A 19,623-nucleotide genomic window follows, 5' to 3' on the forward strand; every position below is an offset into this window, starting at 1 on the left:
CCGTTAGCGCTATCAAATGAGGCGTGATTGTGTGGACTTTAAAAAAGAAAAGAAATTCAAATGATGTATCAAACAAAGTTCCTACCTTTTTATCATCCATCAAGTGGTTCGTGTTGTGGTCACGTTTCATTAGAAAACTCAGGACGTCGGAGTGGTTGGCGGCCGCGGCGAAACATATGGACACTTTGCCTTCCTTTGTTTCAAACTTCGGAGAAGCCCCACTTTCTGTTAAGAGCTTCACAACGTTCAAATACCCTGCCTTGGCGGCGAAATGGAGAGCCGTCCAGCCATTTTTGTCACAAGCGTTTATGTCGGCTCCTTGTCCCAACAACAGCGACACCATGAATATGTGACCGTTAGCAGCCGCTAGGTGGAGCGCCGTACGACCTCTTTTATCTTTGACGTGAAGTTGTGTCGTTGATTTACTTAACAGCAAGGAAACGACTGAAGAGTGTCCGCCTTGAGCTGCAAGATGGAGTGGGATTGCTCCCTATGGATAGCAAAGAAATGACACGTGGTTAAAAATAAAAATAAACCATCAGGAATTTTAACCTTTGACATGGATGGTCAGACATTTACCTGTGAGTTGGTGGAAACGTCCGCTTGGACGCCCGGTGAATTCAGAAGCAGACGAACCAGACCTTCGTGACCAGACTGCGCGGCAAGATGGAGGGGTGTCAACCCGGACTGAAATTGGGGAAAATTACATGTTAGTTTTCCTTACTGATAAATAATTACCAATACAGAATATTATTAGGATTATTTTTACCTCCGCTCCTAGATCTTTTAACCAAGAATCACCTCCCCCAGGATGCTCGCTTTTCACGGTGGCGGGAACTTTCGTCAGCATCTCTCTAACAAAGTCTACTTGTCCGTAATGTGCAGCGCAGTGAATAGCACTGAGGCCGGTCTAAAACAAGCACAAAAACACAAGTCTTTTTCCTTCTTATTCTTTGACACTTTCTCTTACAGAGTTCATCAAAGTCTTTATTTATTTTTACCTTTTTGCTGGTGATTCTCCAGTTCACGTGACCATCTAAAGCGTCCAGTATGTTGACGTGACCATACCTGGCACACAGGTGGATAGCGGTCATTCCGTCCTACATCAGTTATCAACCAAGTCAGATAATGTCCAAAACACGAAAACCAAGAACCAACAGAAATAAAAGAAAAGACAAACTTACGGCGTTCTCGTCCGTGGCTGATGCCCCTGCTTTCAGAAGAACTTCGACCACCTCCTTGTGGCCCCCAGCCGCCGCTAGATGTAGTGCTGTGGAGTTATTCGTCTACAAAATAACCCACATAGTCAGCTAGTTGTCGGTATCTCATAGGAGTAAACGTACAGCGATATGATGACGGAATCTCTTACCCGGTTTCTGGCTGTGGTGACGACGGATCTGTTGAACTTCATAAGTTCCCGGATGACCGCCACACTCCCTTTGTCGGCTGCAATGTGTGCGCAGGTCATACCGTTCTACAACAGGGAAACGCTGGAATGAACTTTGGCTCAATATAATCGAAGTTCAAAATTGTCTGTGCATGCAAGCTTATTGAAGTAATTTGGCGTACTCTATTTCCAAAGAAGATGTACCTATTTCTGAATCAAACTAATTTTCTAAATGATAACAAAACTATTGTTTTACGTTTCTCACTAAAACTCCACTCTGGGGGAAACTACCGGTATTTAGTGAACTATTTACTAATTACTTTATTAAGGAATTTGGGATGGGTGTTAACACAAAGCAATTGACAGCTAGAAGCACTCATGCAACATGAACACAACACTCCAGCGGTGTTACTGTGGTCGGGATGGAGGAATTCGATACCAATTGCATTCATTTGCATTTTTACGGTCATGCATTAATTACAAAACGTGCAGTAAATACTTACTTCGTCCTAAATAGAAACAAATTGTAGAATACAAGTTATAGTGATTAAAGGATAAATAAAAAATAATTGTAAAGATTATAGAACATTTTTAAGAGTAAACACTTTAATTCGTTTAATCAGAAGATGAGGTCTTGACACGACTCCAATGATTGGTTACCGTGTTTGCCATGGAAACCAACTCCGGTCTGTGCTTCAGGAACAGCTTTACGACATCTGAATGGTCATTTTCAGCCGCCAGGTGGAGAGGGGTCTGACCATGCTGTAAAAATGATACACCGGCTTATTTACTAAGTATCAGATAGTGTTTGCACATAATAATAACTTGTTTAAGCCTTTGAATTGACTTCTGGATTTCTTACAACATCCGTGGCGTTAGCGTCGGCTCTCATCTTCATTAGCGTGTTGCAGACCTCCATTTTCCCGCATTGTGCTGCCATGTGTAAAGGAGTTTGTTTTGCCTATAAATGAAAAAATGTATTCACAGCATATTGTCACACATCAACGGTTATCATTCCTTAATATATAATTTATCTTAAAATTCATTGATATCTCCTCACCAAGGAGAGAGCGTCGATGACGGCATTGTGTGTCTCTATAAGGAGGCGGACCAGGTCGTTATAGCCGTTCTGTGCCGCTAGGTGGAGCGGAGTCAATCCTAGCTTTGACTTGGCGTTCACGAAGGCTTTATGCCACAACAGCACGTCGGCAACTTGTTCATGCCCATTCTCTGCCGCCAGGTGGAGGGCCGCTTTTCCGTGATACTTTCAAAATAAAGAACATATTCAGTATTGAAAATCTACGAGATATAAAGAACATATGATAGTAAAATGAAAATTAAAGAGATACTACCTCGTCAAAAACGTCGACACGCGCATGATACTGTAGAAGAATCTTTACGATTTGTAGATGTCCCTGCTCGCTCGCGACAAGTAAAGGTGACCAGCCATTCTAAAAATAAAAACAAACCAAAAGTTTTACATCCAATATCCCTGATTGTGATTGTAAATTGGGATTGTTGTTTACTTATCATAATTTAGACATTCGATCAGAGATCCAGATCAGAGCAGTACCTTTGACTGTTTATTGACAGCATTCTGGACGCACGTGTTACCGATGTGTTTCACTATTTCCAATAGTATGTCTTCGTTACCTGCACGGGCGCAGTAATGTAGTGACGTCTCGTGTGTCTATATCGAAACAAGAAGAATAATATGTAATTCTGCCTCAGCAAAGGAAATGTACTTTCTAAATTGTTCAAAATACTGGACAATCCGACTTCTCACCAGTTTGGTTTGTATGTTCTTGTCTCCGTCGTACTGTAAAAGTAGCCTCATTATGTCCGTGTCCTCAAACTCAAAATGCGTCATACTCTTCACGAGCTCTGCTGCATAATGGACGGGCGTTTCACCTTCCTAAATTTTTATGTATTCAAATATTCATGACAATCACATTTTACAAATTGATGATTTAACGTCACATCTTACATCTTATTTGTACCGTATTTGAAAAATTTACCCAGTTCTGTTGGTTCACCAACATGACAGCGTCAATTCGTGATGACGTCATGCTGACGTAAGTAAGGAGTTCTTTCGCCACTGCCAGGTGACAATGACGCACTGCTACATGGAGAGGAGTCTCCCCATTCTAAAGTTTAAAGGAAGAAGAACAAAATCAAGCATGAGAGTTTGCAACTATTAATAGTTAATTTATATGTTTCAGTCATCAACGTTGTTTTGAAAGACACCGACCTTTGACTGTTGAGTCGGATCTCCGCCTTCTTCCATTAGAGCTTGTAACATCTTCAGTTGGCCGTTCCTTGCGGCAATGTGCATGGCAGTCTCTCCGTTCTGAAATAAGTTACATAATGCAAAGAATGGTTGATCTAGGCCTACAGGTATTAAACACTGTTTGAAGAAGACGGTAACCTTTAGACTGCCTTGCTTAACTACAGTTTTGATTTGCATGTGTGTACCTCTCTGACGGCGTTTACGTCTGCTCCACTTTTCATCAACATTTCGGCACATCGTTCTCCATCCCTGGTTCTTGCCGCGATATGTAGAGGTGTCTCTCCAGCCTATTCAAGTGTAATATCATAGACATTTTTAACAAAGAAAAACACTTTTTAATAATTAAACTATATTACAATGGAATTTTCAAAATTCACCTTTCCTCCTTTGAATTCTACTTGTGCGCCATAACCAAGCAACATTTGGACCACCTGAGGTTTGCCACATTCCACCGCTAGATGGAGCGCCGTGTATCCATCCTGTTACAAACAAATTATTTTCTTGTATTAAAACCTTTTAGTCAATGGCCCCATATAGTGCAAGTTTTACAGTACATGGCAATTGAAACTTGCCTTAGTTTTGGCGTCCACTGAAGCTCCTTTGGACAGCAGAGCTCTCACCACGTTGGTGTGACCCCGCATAGCCGCTGTGTGTAGGCAGATGGCACCCGACTAGAACAAGATGGATTTCAATTTTAAAATAAAATCTAACATAAAAGTCAAAGAATAATGAACGGCAACTATCTGAAAGACTCAAACCTTGTTTGGCATATGCAGTGGGACCCCTTTCTTGAGAAACGTTAATGCTGTGTCGGGGTGTCCATACTGGGAGGCGATATGCATGAGAGTGCTGCCATCTTTAGTGCGGGCTGAGATCGAGGCTTTACATTTATCCACCAGGAGGTCAACGATAGCGCTGTGCCCTCGCTCGGCCGCGATGTGGACAGGCACGCGATCCATCTGCAAAGATTGATCAATTTTCGTAAATTTTGATGAACTCTTTCAACAAGTATACATCTAGAAGATATAAAGATAATTCAAAAACAAATGCAGGTCCAAAATGTCTTGTACCTTGTCCGTGAAATTCGGGTTGGCTTTCATCTGGTAGAGATATTTGACCATCACCTCGTCTCCCTCCCACGCGGCAATATGCAGTGGAGTGTGACCCTCCTCCTATAAATTAGATCGCTTAGTTAGCAAGAATTTCCTAATCCGGTGTTTCAGAAATTCTTCCTCAAATTCAATGCTACTCACATTTCTCAAGTCTACAGGAGAACCTGCTTCTATCAACATCCGGGCCATATCTATATCACGTCGTCTGCAGGCAATGTGGAGAGCACTGTCGCCATTTTCCTTTATTAAAATACATTGTAAAACACAATCAATGCCTAACAAAATAATTAAAACTAACCGACAGCGAACTTAACAAAACCAGCTGTTTTCCATATTTCTCTTTCCATATTTCTCTTGTTTATAATTTTAATCACCGGATACAACATTATTTGTGCTACAGCCTTTAAAATTCGTTTCTTTAATCAAAGATAGATGTTGTTGTAACATTGAATTTAAATATCTTTTATTCAAGTTTAAGTATTTATCTGTTTTTCTGATAACTGCATACATCAGAGCAATAGACTAGTTCCAGTCTTGCCGTTTGGTGCCATAGTGGTTTTATTTGGTGTTGTTTAATGTTGAATCCATTTTGCAACAACCTCCAGCAAACAAATCGCAATTCTTTGATTATAAGTACAATTCTATCGCATCTATTTATATATATTTACATTTTCAACCGACTTTGTCTGTGATAACATTACGAATCAATTTTGAAGCATATAGCCCAATAATTCCATAAAAGAGGAGCGACACAAAATTGGCGTGCCTTATAGCATAACCAAAAAACGGTGTAGCTGCGCCGCGTAGAAATACATAGCATGTGCTACATAAAAAATAGTGGTTTTGAAGTGTATAAATTGGAAATAATATAAATATAAGTAATAAGGAATCATTCTTTAAATATTATGAGGTGATAAAATTCTCTTCGGGCTTTATTTGATTTGACCTCGCCCCGACCAAAATTTTCTCAAAGATACTCAAAGAATGATTCCTTAAGTTTCTCAATCTAATACTCGCGACCGGCGCATTTTTCATGATTATCCTGAACCTACCGATGAATTCAAAGGAACTACAATACGTTTTATCTTGTGTTTTAGAGATAGGAGTTTGTGAAACTGGCGAATCAATATGGTTTTAATGATTTAACATTGCAGGAGATACACGGAATCCATCTTAGTACACGTTAAGTGTATGCAAATAAAGCAGCCATATGAGACATAATATGACTGGGCCAAATGTTTCATGCGGAGAAAAAACAGAAATTGCGCAACGAGTAAAATTAACGATTATGAACCAGACGTGGTCAATTACATGTACAAGTGCTTTGTGCTTGGTTATCTGTTTAATGAACGTTGAACTTGATCAACTGTATTCGGTCGAAGAATCATCTCCAATTTACTCCCACGAGAAGGTAAAGGAATGTTCCATAAATAATGCAAAACGGAAGATTATATCGCTAAACTTGACGGCGAAAATATGCATCATATCATTTTCAATGCAACTCGTTTGGTCGGGGTTTTTCATTATAGTGAAACTTAAATGATACATATAAGTAATTGTTATACTTTCATGTTAAATACTGAAATCTGATTGGTTAAGACGCAGTTAATAAAATTTGCTATTACCCTCAGCGTTAGCAACGCACTTGGCAACGGGTAACATTAAAAAATGTTACATGCGCGAAAATTATGCGCGTACGGTTCGCTGTAGAATTCACGTTATTCCTATATAAAAGCAGTAAAATTTTCTTAAAATTTTTAAAAAAGACATTCAGTATAACAAAATAAATAGTGCCTGTTTGGGAGGATAACAGTTGAAATTGACACCCCTCGAATACCATTGTCAACCTCCGCTTCGCGTCGGTTGACAATGGTTTTCTCGGGGTGTCAATTTCAACTGTTACCCTCCCAAACAGGCACTATTTATATAATACTTAATGCTGCTTTTGGTACTTAGATGAACTAGTCCTGGAATGGATGTGATTGCAGGGCGGCTTAACCCACCTTTCTCTGTTGCAGAAGTTGAGATTCCGAGCACTGAGAAAGTAGTTCCTTGCAAACCGAAGTATTCCCTGCTTCCGCCGCCAAAAATAGAGGAATGCAGCCATTCTATAAGATATGAAATATATTTTCTTTTTATTAAAAAGCTATCGACATTTTTTTTTATGTCTTCAACAAACAAATTTACTTACAGCAACTTTAAGAGAAACATGTACTTCAGTCTAACCCAAATTCCTCGTCCCCTCACAGAGACAAGTATATATGTAGAGCCAATTATAGCAGACTCTTTCTGTTAAGTTTACAGGGTACGAACTGTTCATTACTAAGTAAAAGGACAAAATGCAATTAAATCAAGGATTGTGTAAAGACGCTAAATTTGTTAAATTAAACGAGACAACAAACCCATTAAATACGGTTGTACTGGGTTCTGAGGTATGCGAGCCTTACTTTGTCTTGGGTCAGCCGGAGGTCCTTGCTTGACCCTTTCAGCAAAATCTGAACAATGGACAGAGCACCACTCTGCCGGGCGCTCGCCATGTGGAGCGGAATTTGGTCCCTCGGCTGTCCAGACAAAAAAGGATTAAAATTTATAAATTTTTAAAAATATTTGAAAAAATATACAAAATAGGAGCAGTGATTCGGGAGATCAGTCTGCAGTGTGCTGATGGACAAAAGTGTTCCAGATAACTTTTCTTCCAATGTTGCTTGCAAGAAATAGTCCTAGTATATTTCCAAAATATTGAAAATTTAACTTTATTTGATCAACAGAAAAAATGTTAAGGTTGATTCACAAAGTGTAATGTCGCTATTTGAAAAAGGTGGTCTGTGGTTGTGCAATTCTTTTTAGAATAGAATGGCAAATAGCAGGTAGTGGCGCTAAATTCTGCTGTGTAATGACCTCGATACCCACTATCAATCATTACTACACGCTCTTTCCATGAGAAAATTGACCGAAATCTTCAGAATGATAAAAGATGTCAATTTTTCTCTTGTCTTCGGCTTTATCAATATATCTAACGCAAGCTTTCATGAATTCGTTAAAACCCTTATTTCATCAACTCTTCTGAGAAGTTCATTGTTTAGCATTGAGATTATGGACACAAAAACAAATAAGACCGAGGATTTTACACGATATTTCCATCGCTAATTCAATGGCGGAGAAAGCAGAAGCGCGAGGGGAACCCATCGATCTCCGAACTTCCGGAAATGAATGATGGCGCCGGCATCAGATTCACATTATTAACGCGCCTATCCATGCAAGCGAGTAGAGAAAATACGTGTTTTGGTACAAACAGAATAGAAATGTCAATTAATTCTGTGTAACTTGATCACTCACAATCAAGTTGAGGAACAGTGTCCCAAATTAACGACCAGTCACTAATCGTTTTACTGTTGGCGCCATGGTGATGAAATAAAAATAATGCCGGTCCACATCTTTGAGAGATCCACAGATTTATTTAAGATAGGTGGGAGGGGGCCCTATACTTACCCCGCCAGGTATGGTCTGGTCAGCCTTTCTGTTGAGGAGGAGTTTGACCACATCGTCCTTGGCGAAGGTCGCAGCAAAGTGTAAGGCTGTCCTCCCGTCCTGAAATAGCAAAGCGACAGAGATGTAATCTACAATTTTTTAAAAATGTTTCTCTAGCATCGAAGTACCAATAGTTCTACCTGTGACGTTTAATATCGTTTTTCTACACGTTATGTATTCTCTAGAGAGGTTGAGATTTCAAACGTGTACGGGTACGTGTACGTGAACTAGGGGAACCACCTAAATTCTTTGCGAATTACGTCATCAGTTTTTTGTGACGACATGGTTTCTACACGTTCTCTAAACTTGTAGAGTGTCGTCTACACGTAAGTACAAACGTGTAGCTTTTTACAACAAATAAAATCTTTTTGATAAGTGAATGTATTCTTGTGATACATTATATATATTTTTATGCTTCATTTGCATGAAAATTGATAAGAAATTTAGCATTAATTTGGAATTAACTAAATAAATTCATGTCACAGAACTGCGTCGATTTACGTTCACATTTATATCCTACAAGTTAAGAAATCTTAACTGATAAATTACAAAAACGTGTACGTGTACGTGTAGTTTTAACACACGTATGCGTACCCGTACACGTTTTAAATCTCAACCTCTCTATTAGAGAGGTTTAGCAGACGGGTACGCGTACTTGTACGTGTAGGTTACAAGTTAGAACTATGCGTACTTACAGATGAAAAAAATGACAGTCATTGCATGTTTTGGAGGAAGAGATACGTGTATTAAAACTCCAATAACATATGAAATTTTAATGATAATTCATGTTTGGTGATATCAGTATTCGCATTAAATATTCAGGCTTAAGAAAAATAAACATATTTGTAAAAATAAATAGCCAACCGGGCAACAGAAGCTACAAGTTTGACCTTACGGGTACTTTACACGTATGTTCATTCGGGTGCATACGTGTTGAAATTCGTCATTACACAAACTGATGACGTATTGCACGTATTTTCCTTTCTATACGTACACGTACGCGTACACGTTGGTTTGCTAAACCTCTCTTATGTTGTTTTTACACGTATTTTTAATAGTGTTGTATTTACACGTTTTTTTAAAGAGAGCTTAAGCATTTGAACGTGTACGAGTACGTGTAATTAGGGGAATCCCCTAGTTAAATGTGTATTACGTCATAATTTCTGCATAACGCGTAAATCTACAAGTTGTACAAAACGTGTAGAATCGAAAGTACACGGAGGTGAAAACTTGTAGCATTTTAAAATAAAAATAAGGACTTTGTGTTTATCAAGCATTATTTCGTTTAAAGCAGACAATAAATTGAGGACGACTGCGCTTTGGTTTCATCAAATTTAGAGAACTGTTTCCTAAACAGTGAGAGTAAACTGAACATGTTGAAAATATTAAATCCAATGATTTTACACGTTTGCTTACACGTATAGATAAACATACCCCAAATTTGGTATGTGTACGTGTAAACATACTTGTAGCTCCACACGTACCCGTAGACGTACACGTTCAAATGCTTAACCCCTCTATTGATGTATTTACACGTATTTTTATCATTGTTGTATTTACACGTATTTATATCATGTTTCCACCTGTACTGTGTTATACATTATCATTTTACCTACACTGTATTTTATAAAAATTTACATATTCTAGTGTCTTTGACTGTGACAAACAATGAAATTTGTAACATATAGTTATGATGAGGTATTTAAATACGGCCAGGCTTCAGCTTGATCAAATATATCTTAAGGCTTTTTGGGATTTGATTACCCCGACACTATAACTAACGAAGAGAATAACTCCTTCTTTGTTTTACATCATTTTTCTTTTTTGTCCTGTATTTTATATCATTTTCTATTTATACTATGTTTATATCAGATTTCTACCTGTTCTGTTATATATCAGATTTCTACCTGTTCTGTTATATATCAGATTTCTACCTGTTCTGTTATATATCATAGTTCTACCTGTTCTGTTATATATTATAGTTCTACCTGTTCTGTTATATATCAGATTTCTACCTGTTCTGTTATATATCATAGTTCTACCTGTTCTGTTATATATTAGATTTCTACCTGTTCTGTTATATATCAGATTTCTACCTGTTCTGTTATATATCATAGTTCTACCTGTTCTGTTATATATTATAGTTCTACCTGTTCTGTTATATATCAGATTTCTACCTGTTCTGTTATATATCATAGTTCTACCTGTCCTGTTATATATCAGAGTTCTACCTGTCCTGTTATATATCAGAGTTCTACCTGTTCTGTTATATATCATAGTTTTAAGCGAATTGATATATATTATAATTCTACAGGTATTGTTATACACAATGGTTCTACCCGTTTTGTTATATATCATAGTTCTACCTGTACAGGTATATATCACAATTCTTTCTGTACTTTTATATATCAAAGTTCTTCGTGAACTGTTACATATCAGGGTTCTATCTATACTGTTATAAATCATTGTTTTGCCTGTACTGTTATATATCGTGGTTCTACCCGTTTTGTTATATATCATAGTTCTACCTGTATTGTTATTAATCATATTCCTACCTGTATTGTTATATAGCATAGTGTTACCTGTACTGTTATATATCACAGTTCTACCTGAATTGTTATATGTCATAGTTCTTACAGTGATGTTTTAATATATCATTTATCTATATCTAATGTTACACATTATAGTTGTGCTTATTCTGTAATATATCAAAGTTATATTTGTGGTTTAATATCATCGTTCTATATGTACTGTTATATTGCATAGTTCTACCTGTTTTGTTATATATCATAGTTCTACCTGTATTGTTATATATCATGGTTCTATCGGTACTGTTATATATATCATAGTTCTACCTGTATTGTTGTATTGCATAGTTCTACCTGTTCTTTTTCATATCATAGTTTTACCTGAAAGTGTGCTATGAAATACCAGGTATCGTAGTTCTACATGTACTGTTATATATCATAGTTCTTCTTGTATTTAAAAACATTATATATCAATGTTCTACCTGTACTGTTATATATCATGGTTCTACCCGTTTTGTTATATATCATAGTTCTACTTGTATTGTTATTTATCATTGTTCTACCTGTATTGTTATATATCATAGTTCTACCTGTTTTGTTACATATCATAGTTCTACCTGTATTGTTATATATCATAGATTTACCTATTCTGTTATAATCATAGTTCTACCTGTTTTGTTATAAATCACAGTTCTACCTGTATTGTAATATATCATAGATTTACCTATTCTGTTATAATCATAGTTCTACCTGTTTTGTTATAAATCACAGTTCTACCTGTATTGTTATATATCATAGATTTACCTATTCTGTTATAATCGTAGTTCTACCTGTTTTGTTACATATCATAGTTCTACCTGTATTGTTATATATCATAGATTTACCTGTTCTGTTATGTTATAATTGTAGTTCTACATGTCCTCTTATATATCATAGTATAATTTGTGCTGTTTTATATTATAGTTCTACATGTATCATTTATCCTAATAGACTGTTAAATATCATAGTTCTACCTGTACAGATATATACTTAAGTTCTAACTGATTTTTAAATTGACATATAGTTATTTGTTTATAATAAGCTGATTTCTAAAACGTTGGCAAAACATTTAAAGATTACAATCAATTATTAATGTTGTGTTAAATTAACACAAGAGGAATCTGCAAAAAATTTTCTACAGCATGATTGATAACTTTATATTTAGATTCAAAATGCTTTAATGGGTTTTCAATTTCATTAGATACATTGATTTTTTAAAAGTTGGTATTTTTATCATATGATTTGTTTGCTATGTAGAGAGCGGTCGGCATATTCCCGTTAATAATTGTTTGAATATCAATGAAAAAAATTATGCCTATGTCAATACAGCGCATAATAAGTAATCATTAGAGCATTTGCTGAGGAACAACGCAATGTTTATTCTTTGTTAGTTACATAAATTGAACGATTCGTTAAATATCTTCATACATTATGTCTTATGTTTCCATGTAATTAATTTTTTCTTCAATATTTATTTCATATATACTCAGCACATTATATATTCGATTTCTGTTAAATCATACATAGGCCGTCTGTTGAAGTTTAACTAGTGTGACTCATGTCTCTATATCGTGCTAAAATGAGACTGTAATCTTTTTAATTTTGTTTATAGTTTACAAAGTAACTGTTACTGTTATTTATGTAGAAAAAAAATATTTAAAATGTACTTGCATAAAGTATGTTACTTTAAAAGTCTTTAACGGATTATCAACTTTTGATTTTTTTTAATTTTTACTTCGAGTTAATTCATAAAATCGATTTAATTGTTTATAGTTTATTTATTTACTTTTTTGAAAACAAAGTTTATCATTGTTTATGTAGTTTTACTTCGTGGCAATGGATTGACTTACATTGTGATGCTACTATGATTTACCTACATCAATATACAATGTATTTGTTTTATTGGCATAACTTTTTTTTGTTGAAATATTAACATAAATCGCAATATAAAATACTATATACATACGTAGTATAATATAAAATAATCTGCATATCCATATATAGCTACTGAAAATCTTTTAACTTTTAATAACTGATAATTAGAAACTTATATATTTCATTTCATATTTCATTTTCCTATTTTCCCCTTCTCCAATTTACATATTCTTTAGAAAGAATTGTATGCAGGATAGAGTTACACACATAAAATATTTAAAGTTATTTGATAACACAGTCACGACTCCACACATCCTCAGTAGCCGATAATGTTAACATCGTGTCACACACTATTCTCCCTAATAACAAGTTGGAATTAATACTTAGAGCATACTGTAGAAGCAGAAATTTACTATCATGACACGCAACACTGACTACACACTTTGATCTAAATATATGGTCTCATAACTTTGAAATGTTTCAACAATCACAGACATTTTCCCGCTTTTTGTGATTTGGCCATGTCGTCCAGTCATTCGTTTGTACCGTATTTTGTATGTTGGTCAGTAATATTTGATATCTTAGCGCGACTTCCAACAATAGACCCAGTCAACATTTGCTAGGTAGACTAGGTAGTCTGCCCAAGGTTCATACATATAGTGTTATGTGTCGTTTATATTTGCCCCGATTACTATACACATACAGTTTAAGTATACTGACATTGGCCCGGTCGTTTATAAATGACCCGGTCGTTTATTTTTTCCATAAGGTCCATACATATACAACATAAGTGTCCTCATTGGCCCGGTCGTTTTTATTTGCCCTCAGGTCCATACATATACGGTATAAGTATACTCATATTGGCCCGGTCGTTTTTATTTGCCCTGAGGTCCATACATATACAGTATAAGTATACTCACATTGACCCTGTCGTTTATTTTTGCCATGAGGTCCATACATGTACGGTATAAGTATACTTACATTGGCCCGGTCGTTTATATTTGCCCCGAGGTCCATACATGTACAGTATAAGTATACTCATATTGGCCCAGTCGTTTATATTTGCCCCGAGGTCCATACATGTACAGTATAAGTATACTCATATTGGCCCGGTCGTTTATACACTGTATTTGCCCCGAGGTCCATACTTGTACAGTATAAGTATACTCATATTCTCCCGGTCGTTTATTTTTGCCCTGAGGTCCATACATGTACAGTATAAGTATACTCACATTGGCCCGGTCGTTTATATTTGCCCCGAGGTCCAGCAGCCGCTCAGCAATGACCAGCTTGTTCTCCCGCACGGCTACCATCAAGGGGGACAACCCATTCTCCTGTTAAAAAGGGTTATTGCAATTAATATTAAGGCAATACGTCATTAATCTTAATATCATAAACTCTATGTATGTAGAATTTTGTCTGTTCTATTTTGGCATTGCAGGCTGTTTGTCCTGAGCTTTGTTGCAACTCTGGGTGTAGATCTTTTCCATCTACATTATTAGGGAAACAATTTCTCCCGTTTGAAAGAGATGGAGGTAATATCATTTATACTGTTTGAAAGAAATGGAGGTCATATCATTTATACTGTTTGAACTTCTAGGAAATAAAGAGTTTTGTATGAAATTCAAAAACATCTTCAAACAAATTGAGTTTTAAAGCTAAACAACTCTTTCGTTTTTCTTTACCGAGAACATAGTTAATGGATCATAAAAAAATAAATTTTCATTTCGAAAATTCTAAGTGGAACTTAAGGGCAATTTGATGACTATTCGACCTCTCCAATAAAATTTTCTTAATGATTTAAACATTTGATGTTTGTGTATTGGATTGACATGTTTAGAAAATTGCTGTTTTATCAATGTGAATATGAATTTAGGATTGGCGTGTTTACGAGGACTATCATTAAATGACACTACAGGTACTCCGTTATAATTGTACGACTGATTAAACTGACTATTTGTCAAAATAACAAAGTTTTTACATAGCGGTATCCAAAGGAACCATAAGTTTTGGACCACCCATAGGACTGTGTACTGTCTTCACTGAATCGCTACTACGCCGTTTTTATTGGGCGCCTTTTCTATAGTTATTGAGCCATTTTCTCCGATTATTTTTACAGTTAATAACTACGCCGTTTTCTTAAAGGTAGTTACAATGCCGTTTTAATTTAGGAGTAACTGTGCGGTTTTCTCTTCATAGTAATACACCGTTTTCATGTTGTCTTTACTGTGACACCTCTTTTGAGCATGAACTATGTTATTTCCTCGGGGATGATTAGTAACGCCATTTTCTCATTTTTTCCCTCTTCGTTACGTCTGATATATGTCATTTATCTTACGACGAAGAACATTTGATTTCGTGGGTTATTCGCGACCTTCTTCTGACTGTAGGCGCCATTAGGACACTGGGTTATTCGTGGCCTTGTTCTGACTGTAGGCGCCATTAGGACACTGGGGTATTCGCGACCTTGTTCTGACTGTAGGCGCCATTAGGACACTGGGTTATTCGCGGCCTTGTTCTGACTGTAGGCGCCATTAGGACACTGGGGTATTCGCGACCTTGTTCTGACTGTAGGCGCCATTGGGACACTGGGTTATTCGCGGCCTTGTTCTGACTGTAGGCGCCATTGGGACACTGGGTAATTCGCGGCCTTGTTCTGACTGTAGCCGCCATTAGGACACTGGGTAATTCGCGGCCTTGTTCTGACTGTAGCCGCCATTAGGACGGTGTCCGCCTCATTAGGTGTCGGTTACACTGTTAACATTGTTCACGTAGATTATTGATACGTTTGTCAATACAGTGCTATTTCTGTACTCCGTAATCCTAACTCCCAAACAAGCGCCGGGTCTCCAGGGGACTACATGTCTACAGACAGCGACTAATACTAGGGTCAGGAATATAGTGAACATTGTTGATTTTAAAAAAATCAAAAAAGGTCTCAACATATATAATGTACACTAATGTTGATTAATGTATAAAGCTGAAAAATATTTTCACTACACACAGAAAACCCTTAATGTTCTTCCTCCAGTTTATATTCAGTCTTGATGTTTAATGATAATTTTTTGGAAATTTCTTCATTTTTTTTAAAGCTGATTTCAAGGAAATTTCTTTTTTTTACATTTTTTTTATTTACTTCATTTAGTCTAATAATATATTTTTTTAATATTAAAGAGAAAACCCTCCCTGAATTATTTTGTATTGTCACATTCACTGGCATGATGAAATATGTATCTTCATGATCTCTTTTTATTAAATAAAAACTGAACACTTTTACTTCCAAGACACAAAAACATACAACTAGTGATTTTCTTCAGTTATCACAACTATTATAATTTGAAGCCATCCACAATATATACTGCTGACCACTTGGGAGTGGATTTTTATATTCTAAAATTACTAGTATATCCAAAAATGGAAAGCGCAGCACATCATAGAATTTTGAGCAGTTTAAACTTTTCAAGCCTAATCATTAATAATATGCTTCCAAAAACAATAGAAACATGCCTTTTACTTCTATATCATTTGGTCGCTATTGCGATTTTTCCCATAACATTAAACCAGAGCTTTCGGCTTGCAGAGAATATTTACTTTCATCCAAGAAATGTGACATCTCGATTCATGAAAAATGAGATCCTTTAGTTTTTTCAATTTCATCTCATCTTCTTATTCTATTTTGACTAGTAATTGAGAATTCGTCAAAGTTAAGCGTTCTGCTGCCATATGCTGTAACAATGCCTTACCTCCTCTCTCTGGGACACATCCGGGTTCCCTTTGTCCAGAGTACGGAGCACCTGTTCCAGTAGCATCCACTCGCCCTTCAGACTAAGGGACAGAACCTTTCCCAGTCCCACTGTTCCGGAGCCCACGGACATCGCGTCCAGTTCCGTGCTCTTTAAAGACGCGCCACTTCCGATCCCGCTGGACACGGTGCTGTTCGACGCCGAGCTCTCGTCCGGTTTTTCTTTCTCGCCGACCGGAAGTCCTGAAATCGACATCCGGTCACTCCATTTATCAGCATTGCTAGCTTTGTCCATCTTTACCGTTGTAACATTCCTAGGATTCTGGGGGTTTTGTCGAGAGTTTTTCTCTCTTCTGTCAGTTAGAATTATCGACGAAAGTCTGTGGAGAACATTGATTCAGATGGAGTCGCGTTTCTCAATCAACAGCTAACTTCTCGAAAAACGAGACCCTATTTGTATTGTCTTAATTAAAGAACTGCTCAATAATCACAGCAATTAAAGAGATTTATCGAGATTTTTCCCTCAGCTTTCAGTTTTAGCACTGTTATGGGTTATTTTTCACTGTACTCACTTTTTTTCTAAATAACACCCTCGCAGTTCAAGAACTGTGGTGTATTCGTACTACGCGGTAGTTTTGACACGGAGAAGTCAGGTGTGGTATAATGTCTTCGACACTCAGGAAGCATGTCCTAGAAATCACTGGTTATACAAAGACTATGGCATTTTGTCGATTGTTTTCATTTGACACTTTTGCTTGGTTTGATTTGCTGTAACTTCATGCTCCGCGGTATGTCGCCTGCTGCAGCCTTTATCGTCGTTATAATGGGCGCTTGACAGCAACACAGGTACGCTATCTGCTCTGTATTATTCTCTTTATTTATCTTGCCTCTCCGGAGCATCGCACTGCTGCCTGCGAAATTAAAACGATAAAGAGTTAATCAATATGAAAAAATACACTAGCGGGTACGGAAGTTGGGGGGAGTCACGTGACAAGGTATCTAGAGTCGAGAAAGCGACGGAAAATCATGTTGACACGTTTCTATAGAAATGATTTATCTATCTGTTTTGGTTATTCGTTATGTTCAATCATAAATCAATGTGACATTAACAGGAGACAATATCGTTAAATCAATGATCATGTAAACGAGAAAAAAGTGAAATGATTGTGACTGGCATTTGAGTTTAGTCTATATTGATTTGGTCCATATACACAGGAAAACAGATGTGTCTATAAAAAAATGAAACTTTCAAAATAAACAAACAAACATAGCAACACGTACAGTAGCGGCAGATTACTAATGTAGGGTTATGGTTTATTCCTCGCACAATCGTATTTTAACACCATTAATTCTTTAGGAAGAAGAAAAAGAGCAAAAATGCCTTAAAGGTATTTGAAATCATAATCAGGCTTTGAAATTTTCTATAAATTCTAATTAGGGTAACTAATCAATGCATGTTAAGAGTCACTCATGTGATCTATTGCAATTGGTTTCCGTCCATCGTCGTCCGTCGTGGTGCGGCATGCATTGTGCTTTAACAATTGAAGACTTCTAACTTCGTCTTGGAAACTACATGACCAATTCTCCAACCCTCTAGCAAAATTTTTAATTTCATGTCCCCCGGGGTAGGGGTTTTGACTCTAGAGTGGGGTCAAAATGGTCACATAAAGATATTGTTTATTATGAAGTGTTTTTAAAATCTTTTTTTACTTCTACCGACACTGAATAGAAAACGACTACGTACCGGTATATTGAAATACCATAAAGCCGTCTAACAAAATTGTTAAGTTGTTCCATGAATCCTACATTTAGGTTACTTAGGGCTCTGACTGCAGGGTGGGTCCAAAATGGTCATACATAGTATTTATGTATATTATATTAAAAATACTTTTACTTATAATGACTAACGTTACAACGGTAGAAAGACAGTAAGGCCTTCTACTAAAAATGTTAATTTCATGACCCCAAAGACTGGGGCTCTGGTTGTACGTTGGGTTCAAAGTGGTCATATAGTGTTAATGAATATAATGTTTAAAAATCTTCTTTACTTCTACTGACATAGAATAGAAAATAGAATAGGATAACTAATTGCATACAAAGACCATAAAGCTCTCTGCAAAAATTTTAAATTTCATGACAGAGAGGTGTCATGTTATAAATTTTGAATTTACTGGGTGGGTGTAAATACAAAATTTACAAGTGGTCTGTCATGTTGTATATTTTGTGTTTACACCCACCCAGTAAATTCAAAATTTACAACATGACAGAGGGGTTCTGGCTCCCCCAAAAAAGGGGGGAGGTCATAGAGTAAATGTTGTTTTCTGTTGTTGAATATTGTAAAAAAAAAAAAAAGGGGGGGGGGGGTCGTACGCATATTTAGAAAGATATTTTAATTGATTATGATAAATTATTATGTATGATTATAGATTTCACAGAATCGAATCCTGTTGCGAGATTTCAGATGGCATGGAACGGGGGTCATAACCTATTTCAGATTGTCTGATCCAAAGTGCTAAGGTTTGGACTTCAGAGTGAAGCTTAAATACGTACCTGAGAGATTCTCTGACAGATCTGTGAATGAACTGTGGTACTCAGGTGACCGTCAAGGAGGCTGGGTGGTCAATGAATTAACCTTCGATCAAATTTTAAGATATGATTTGATAAAACTTTGATAATTTCCTATATTTTTATATAAAGCTCTTCTTCCAAAGGAGTTCGAATTCAATACAGTCTTAAGGATGTTGGCACCTGAAATACTAGTAATGTCAATCATCCAAAAACATCTTGGATATAAAGATGAGGACCTTACATGTTCATTTATTTTATTTGTGACCTAAGTCACAAGCAATTTTTTTTTTTAAATATGGGGTCCCAAATGGAAATGATAATTTTCCTGAAATATTTGCTAAGATTTGGCATGGAAATTGATTCATTGATGAAATCAAACAAATATTTATAGTTTGAACTATTGTTTAGTTATGATTTCAATACAGTATGAAGTTGAACACATGTAGGGGCTATAAAAGTAATATCCTAACCAGAGTTTGATAACTCTTACTTTACTGATGGCTTCAAATGCCAGTACATAATGAATACAACAGCAAATGTAAAGATTGTTACAA

General features: G+C 36.4%; 1 protein-coding gene across 3 annotated transcripts in view; it reads right to left on the bottom strand.

The window, feature by feature from the left end:
• Positions 1 to 17,429, bottom strand: part of LOC105335248 (serine/threonine-protein phosphatase 6 regulatory ankyrin repeat subunit B) — a 21,509-nt gene extending 4,080 nt beyond the window's left edge. Inside the window, exons 1-25 of one of the 3 annotated variants that reach the window (XM_066067066.1) lie at positions 16,503 to 17,429; positions 13,992 to 14,093; positions 8,279 to 8,377; positions 7,237 to 7,350; positions 6,793 to 6,897; positions 4,931 to 5,029; positions 4,748 to 4,849; positions 4,436 to 4,636; positions 4,250 to 4,348; positions 4,055 to 4,156; positions 3,863 to 3,964; positions 3,639 to 3,737; positions 3,406 to 3,534; positions 3,174 to 3,302; positions 2,961 to 3,077; positions 2,740 to 2,838; positions 2,448 to 2,651; positions 2,250 to 2,348; positions 2,048 to 2,149; positions 1,370 to 1,474; positions 1,185 to 1,286; positions 1,002 to 1,100; positions 770 to 910; positions 580 to 687; positions 86 to 490 (exon numbers count right to left, since the gene is read on the bottom strand). In XM_066067066.1, the coding sequence (XP_065923138.1) occupies positions 86 to 490; positions 580 to 687; positions 770 to 910; positions 1,002 to 1,100; positions 1,185 to 1,286; positions 1,370 to 1,474; positions 2,048 to 2,149; positions 2,250 to 2,348; positions 2,448 to 2,651; positions 2,740 to 2,838; positions 2,961 to 3,077; positions 3,174 to 3,302; positions 3,406 to 3,534; positions 3,639 to 3,737; positions 3,863 to 3,964; positions 4,055 to 4,156; positions 4,250 to 4,348; positions 4,436 to 4,636; positions 4,748 to 4,849; positions 4,931 to 5,029; positions 6,793 to 6,897; positions 7,237 to 7,350; positions 8,279 to 8,377; positions 13,992 to 14,093; positions 16,503 to 16,796 (3,357 nt within the window). In that variant the 5' untranslated portion in view covers positions 16,797 to 17,429. Of the gene's footprint in view, positions 1 to 85; positions 491 to 579; positions 688 to 769; positions 911 to 1,001; positions 1,101 to 1,184; positions 1,287 to 1,369; positions 1,475 to 2,047; positions 2,150 to 2,249; positions 2,349 to 2,447; positions 2,652 to 2,739; positions 2,839 to 2,960; positions 3,078 to 3,173; positions 3,303 to 3,405; positions 3,535 to 3,638; positions 3,738 to 3,862; positions 3,965 to 4,054; positions 4,157 to 4,249; positions 4,349 to 4,435; positions 4,637 to 4,747; positions 4,850 to 4,930; positions 5,030 to 6,792; positions 6,898 to 7,236; positions 7,351 to 8,278; positions 8,378 to 13,479; positions 13,493 to 13,740; positions 13,792 to 13,991; positions 14,094 to 16,502 lie in introns of those variants that run through there. The other 2 variants (XM_066067068.1, XM_066067069.1) reach the window with 2 other exon arrangements.
• Between the last annotated feature and the right edge of the window lie 2,194 nt (positions 17,430 to 19,623).

Source organism: Magallana gigas, chromosome 7 (genome assembly GCF_963853765.1).
Source record: "Magallana gigas chromosome 7, xbMagGiga1.1, whole genome shotgun sequence".
NCBI classification, from domain to species: Eukaryota; Metazoa; Mollusca; class Bivalvia; order Ostreida; family Ostreidae; genus Magallana; species Magallana gigas.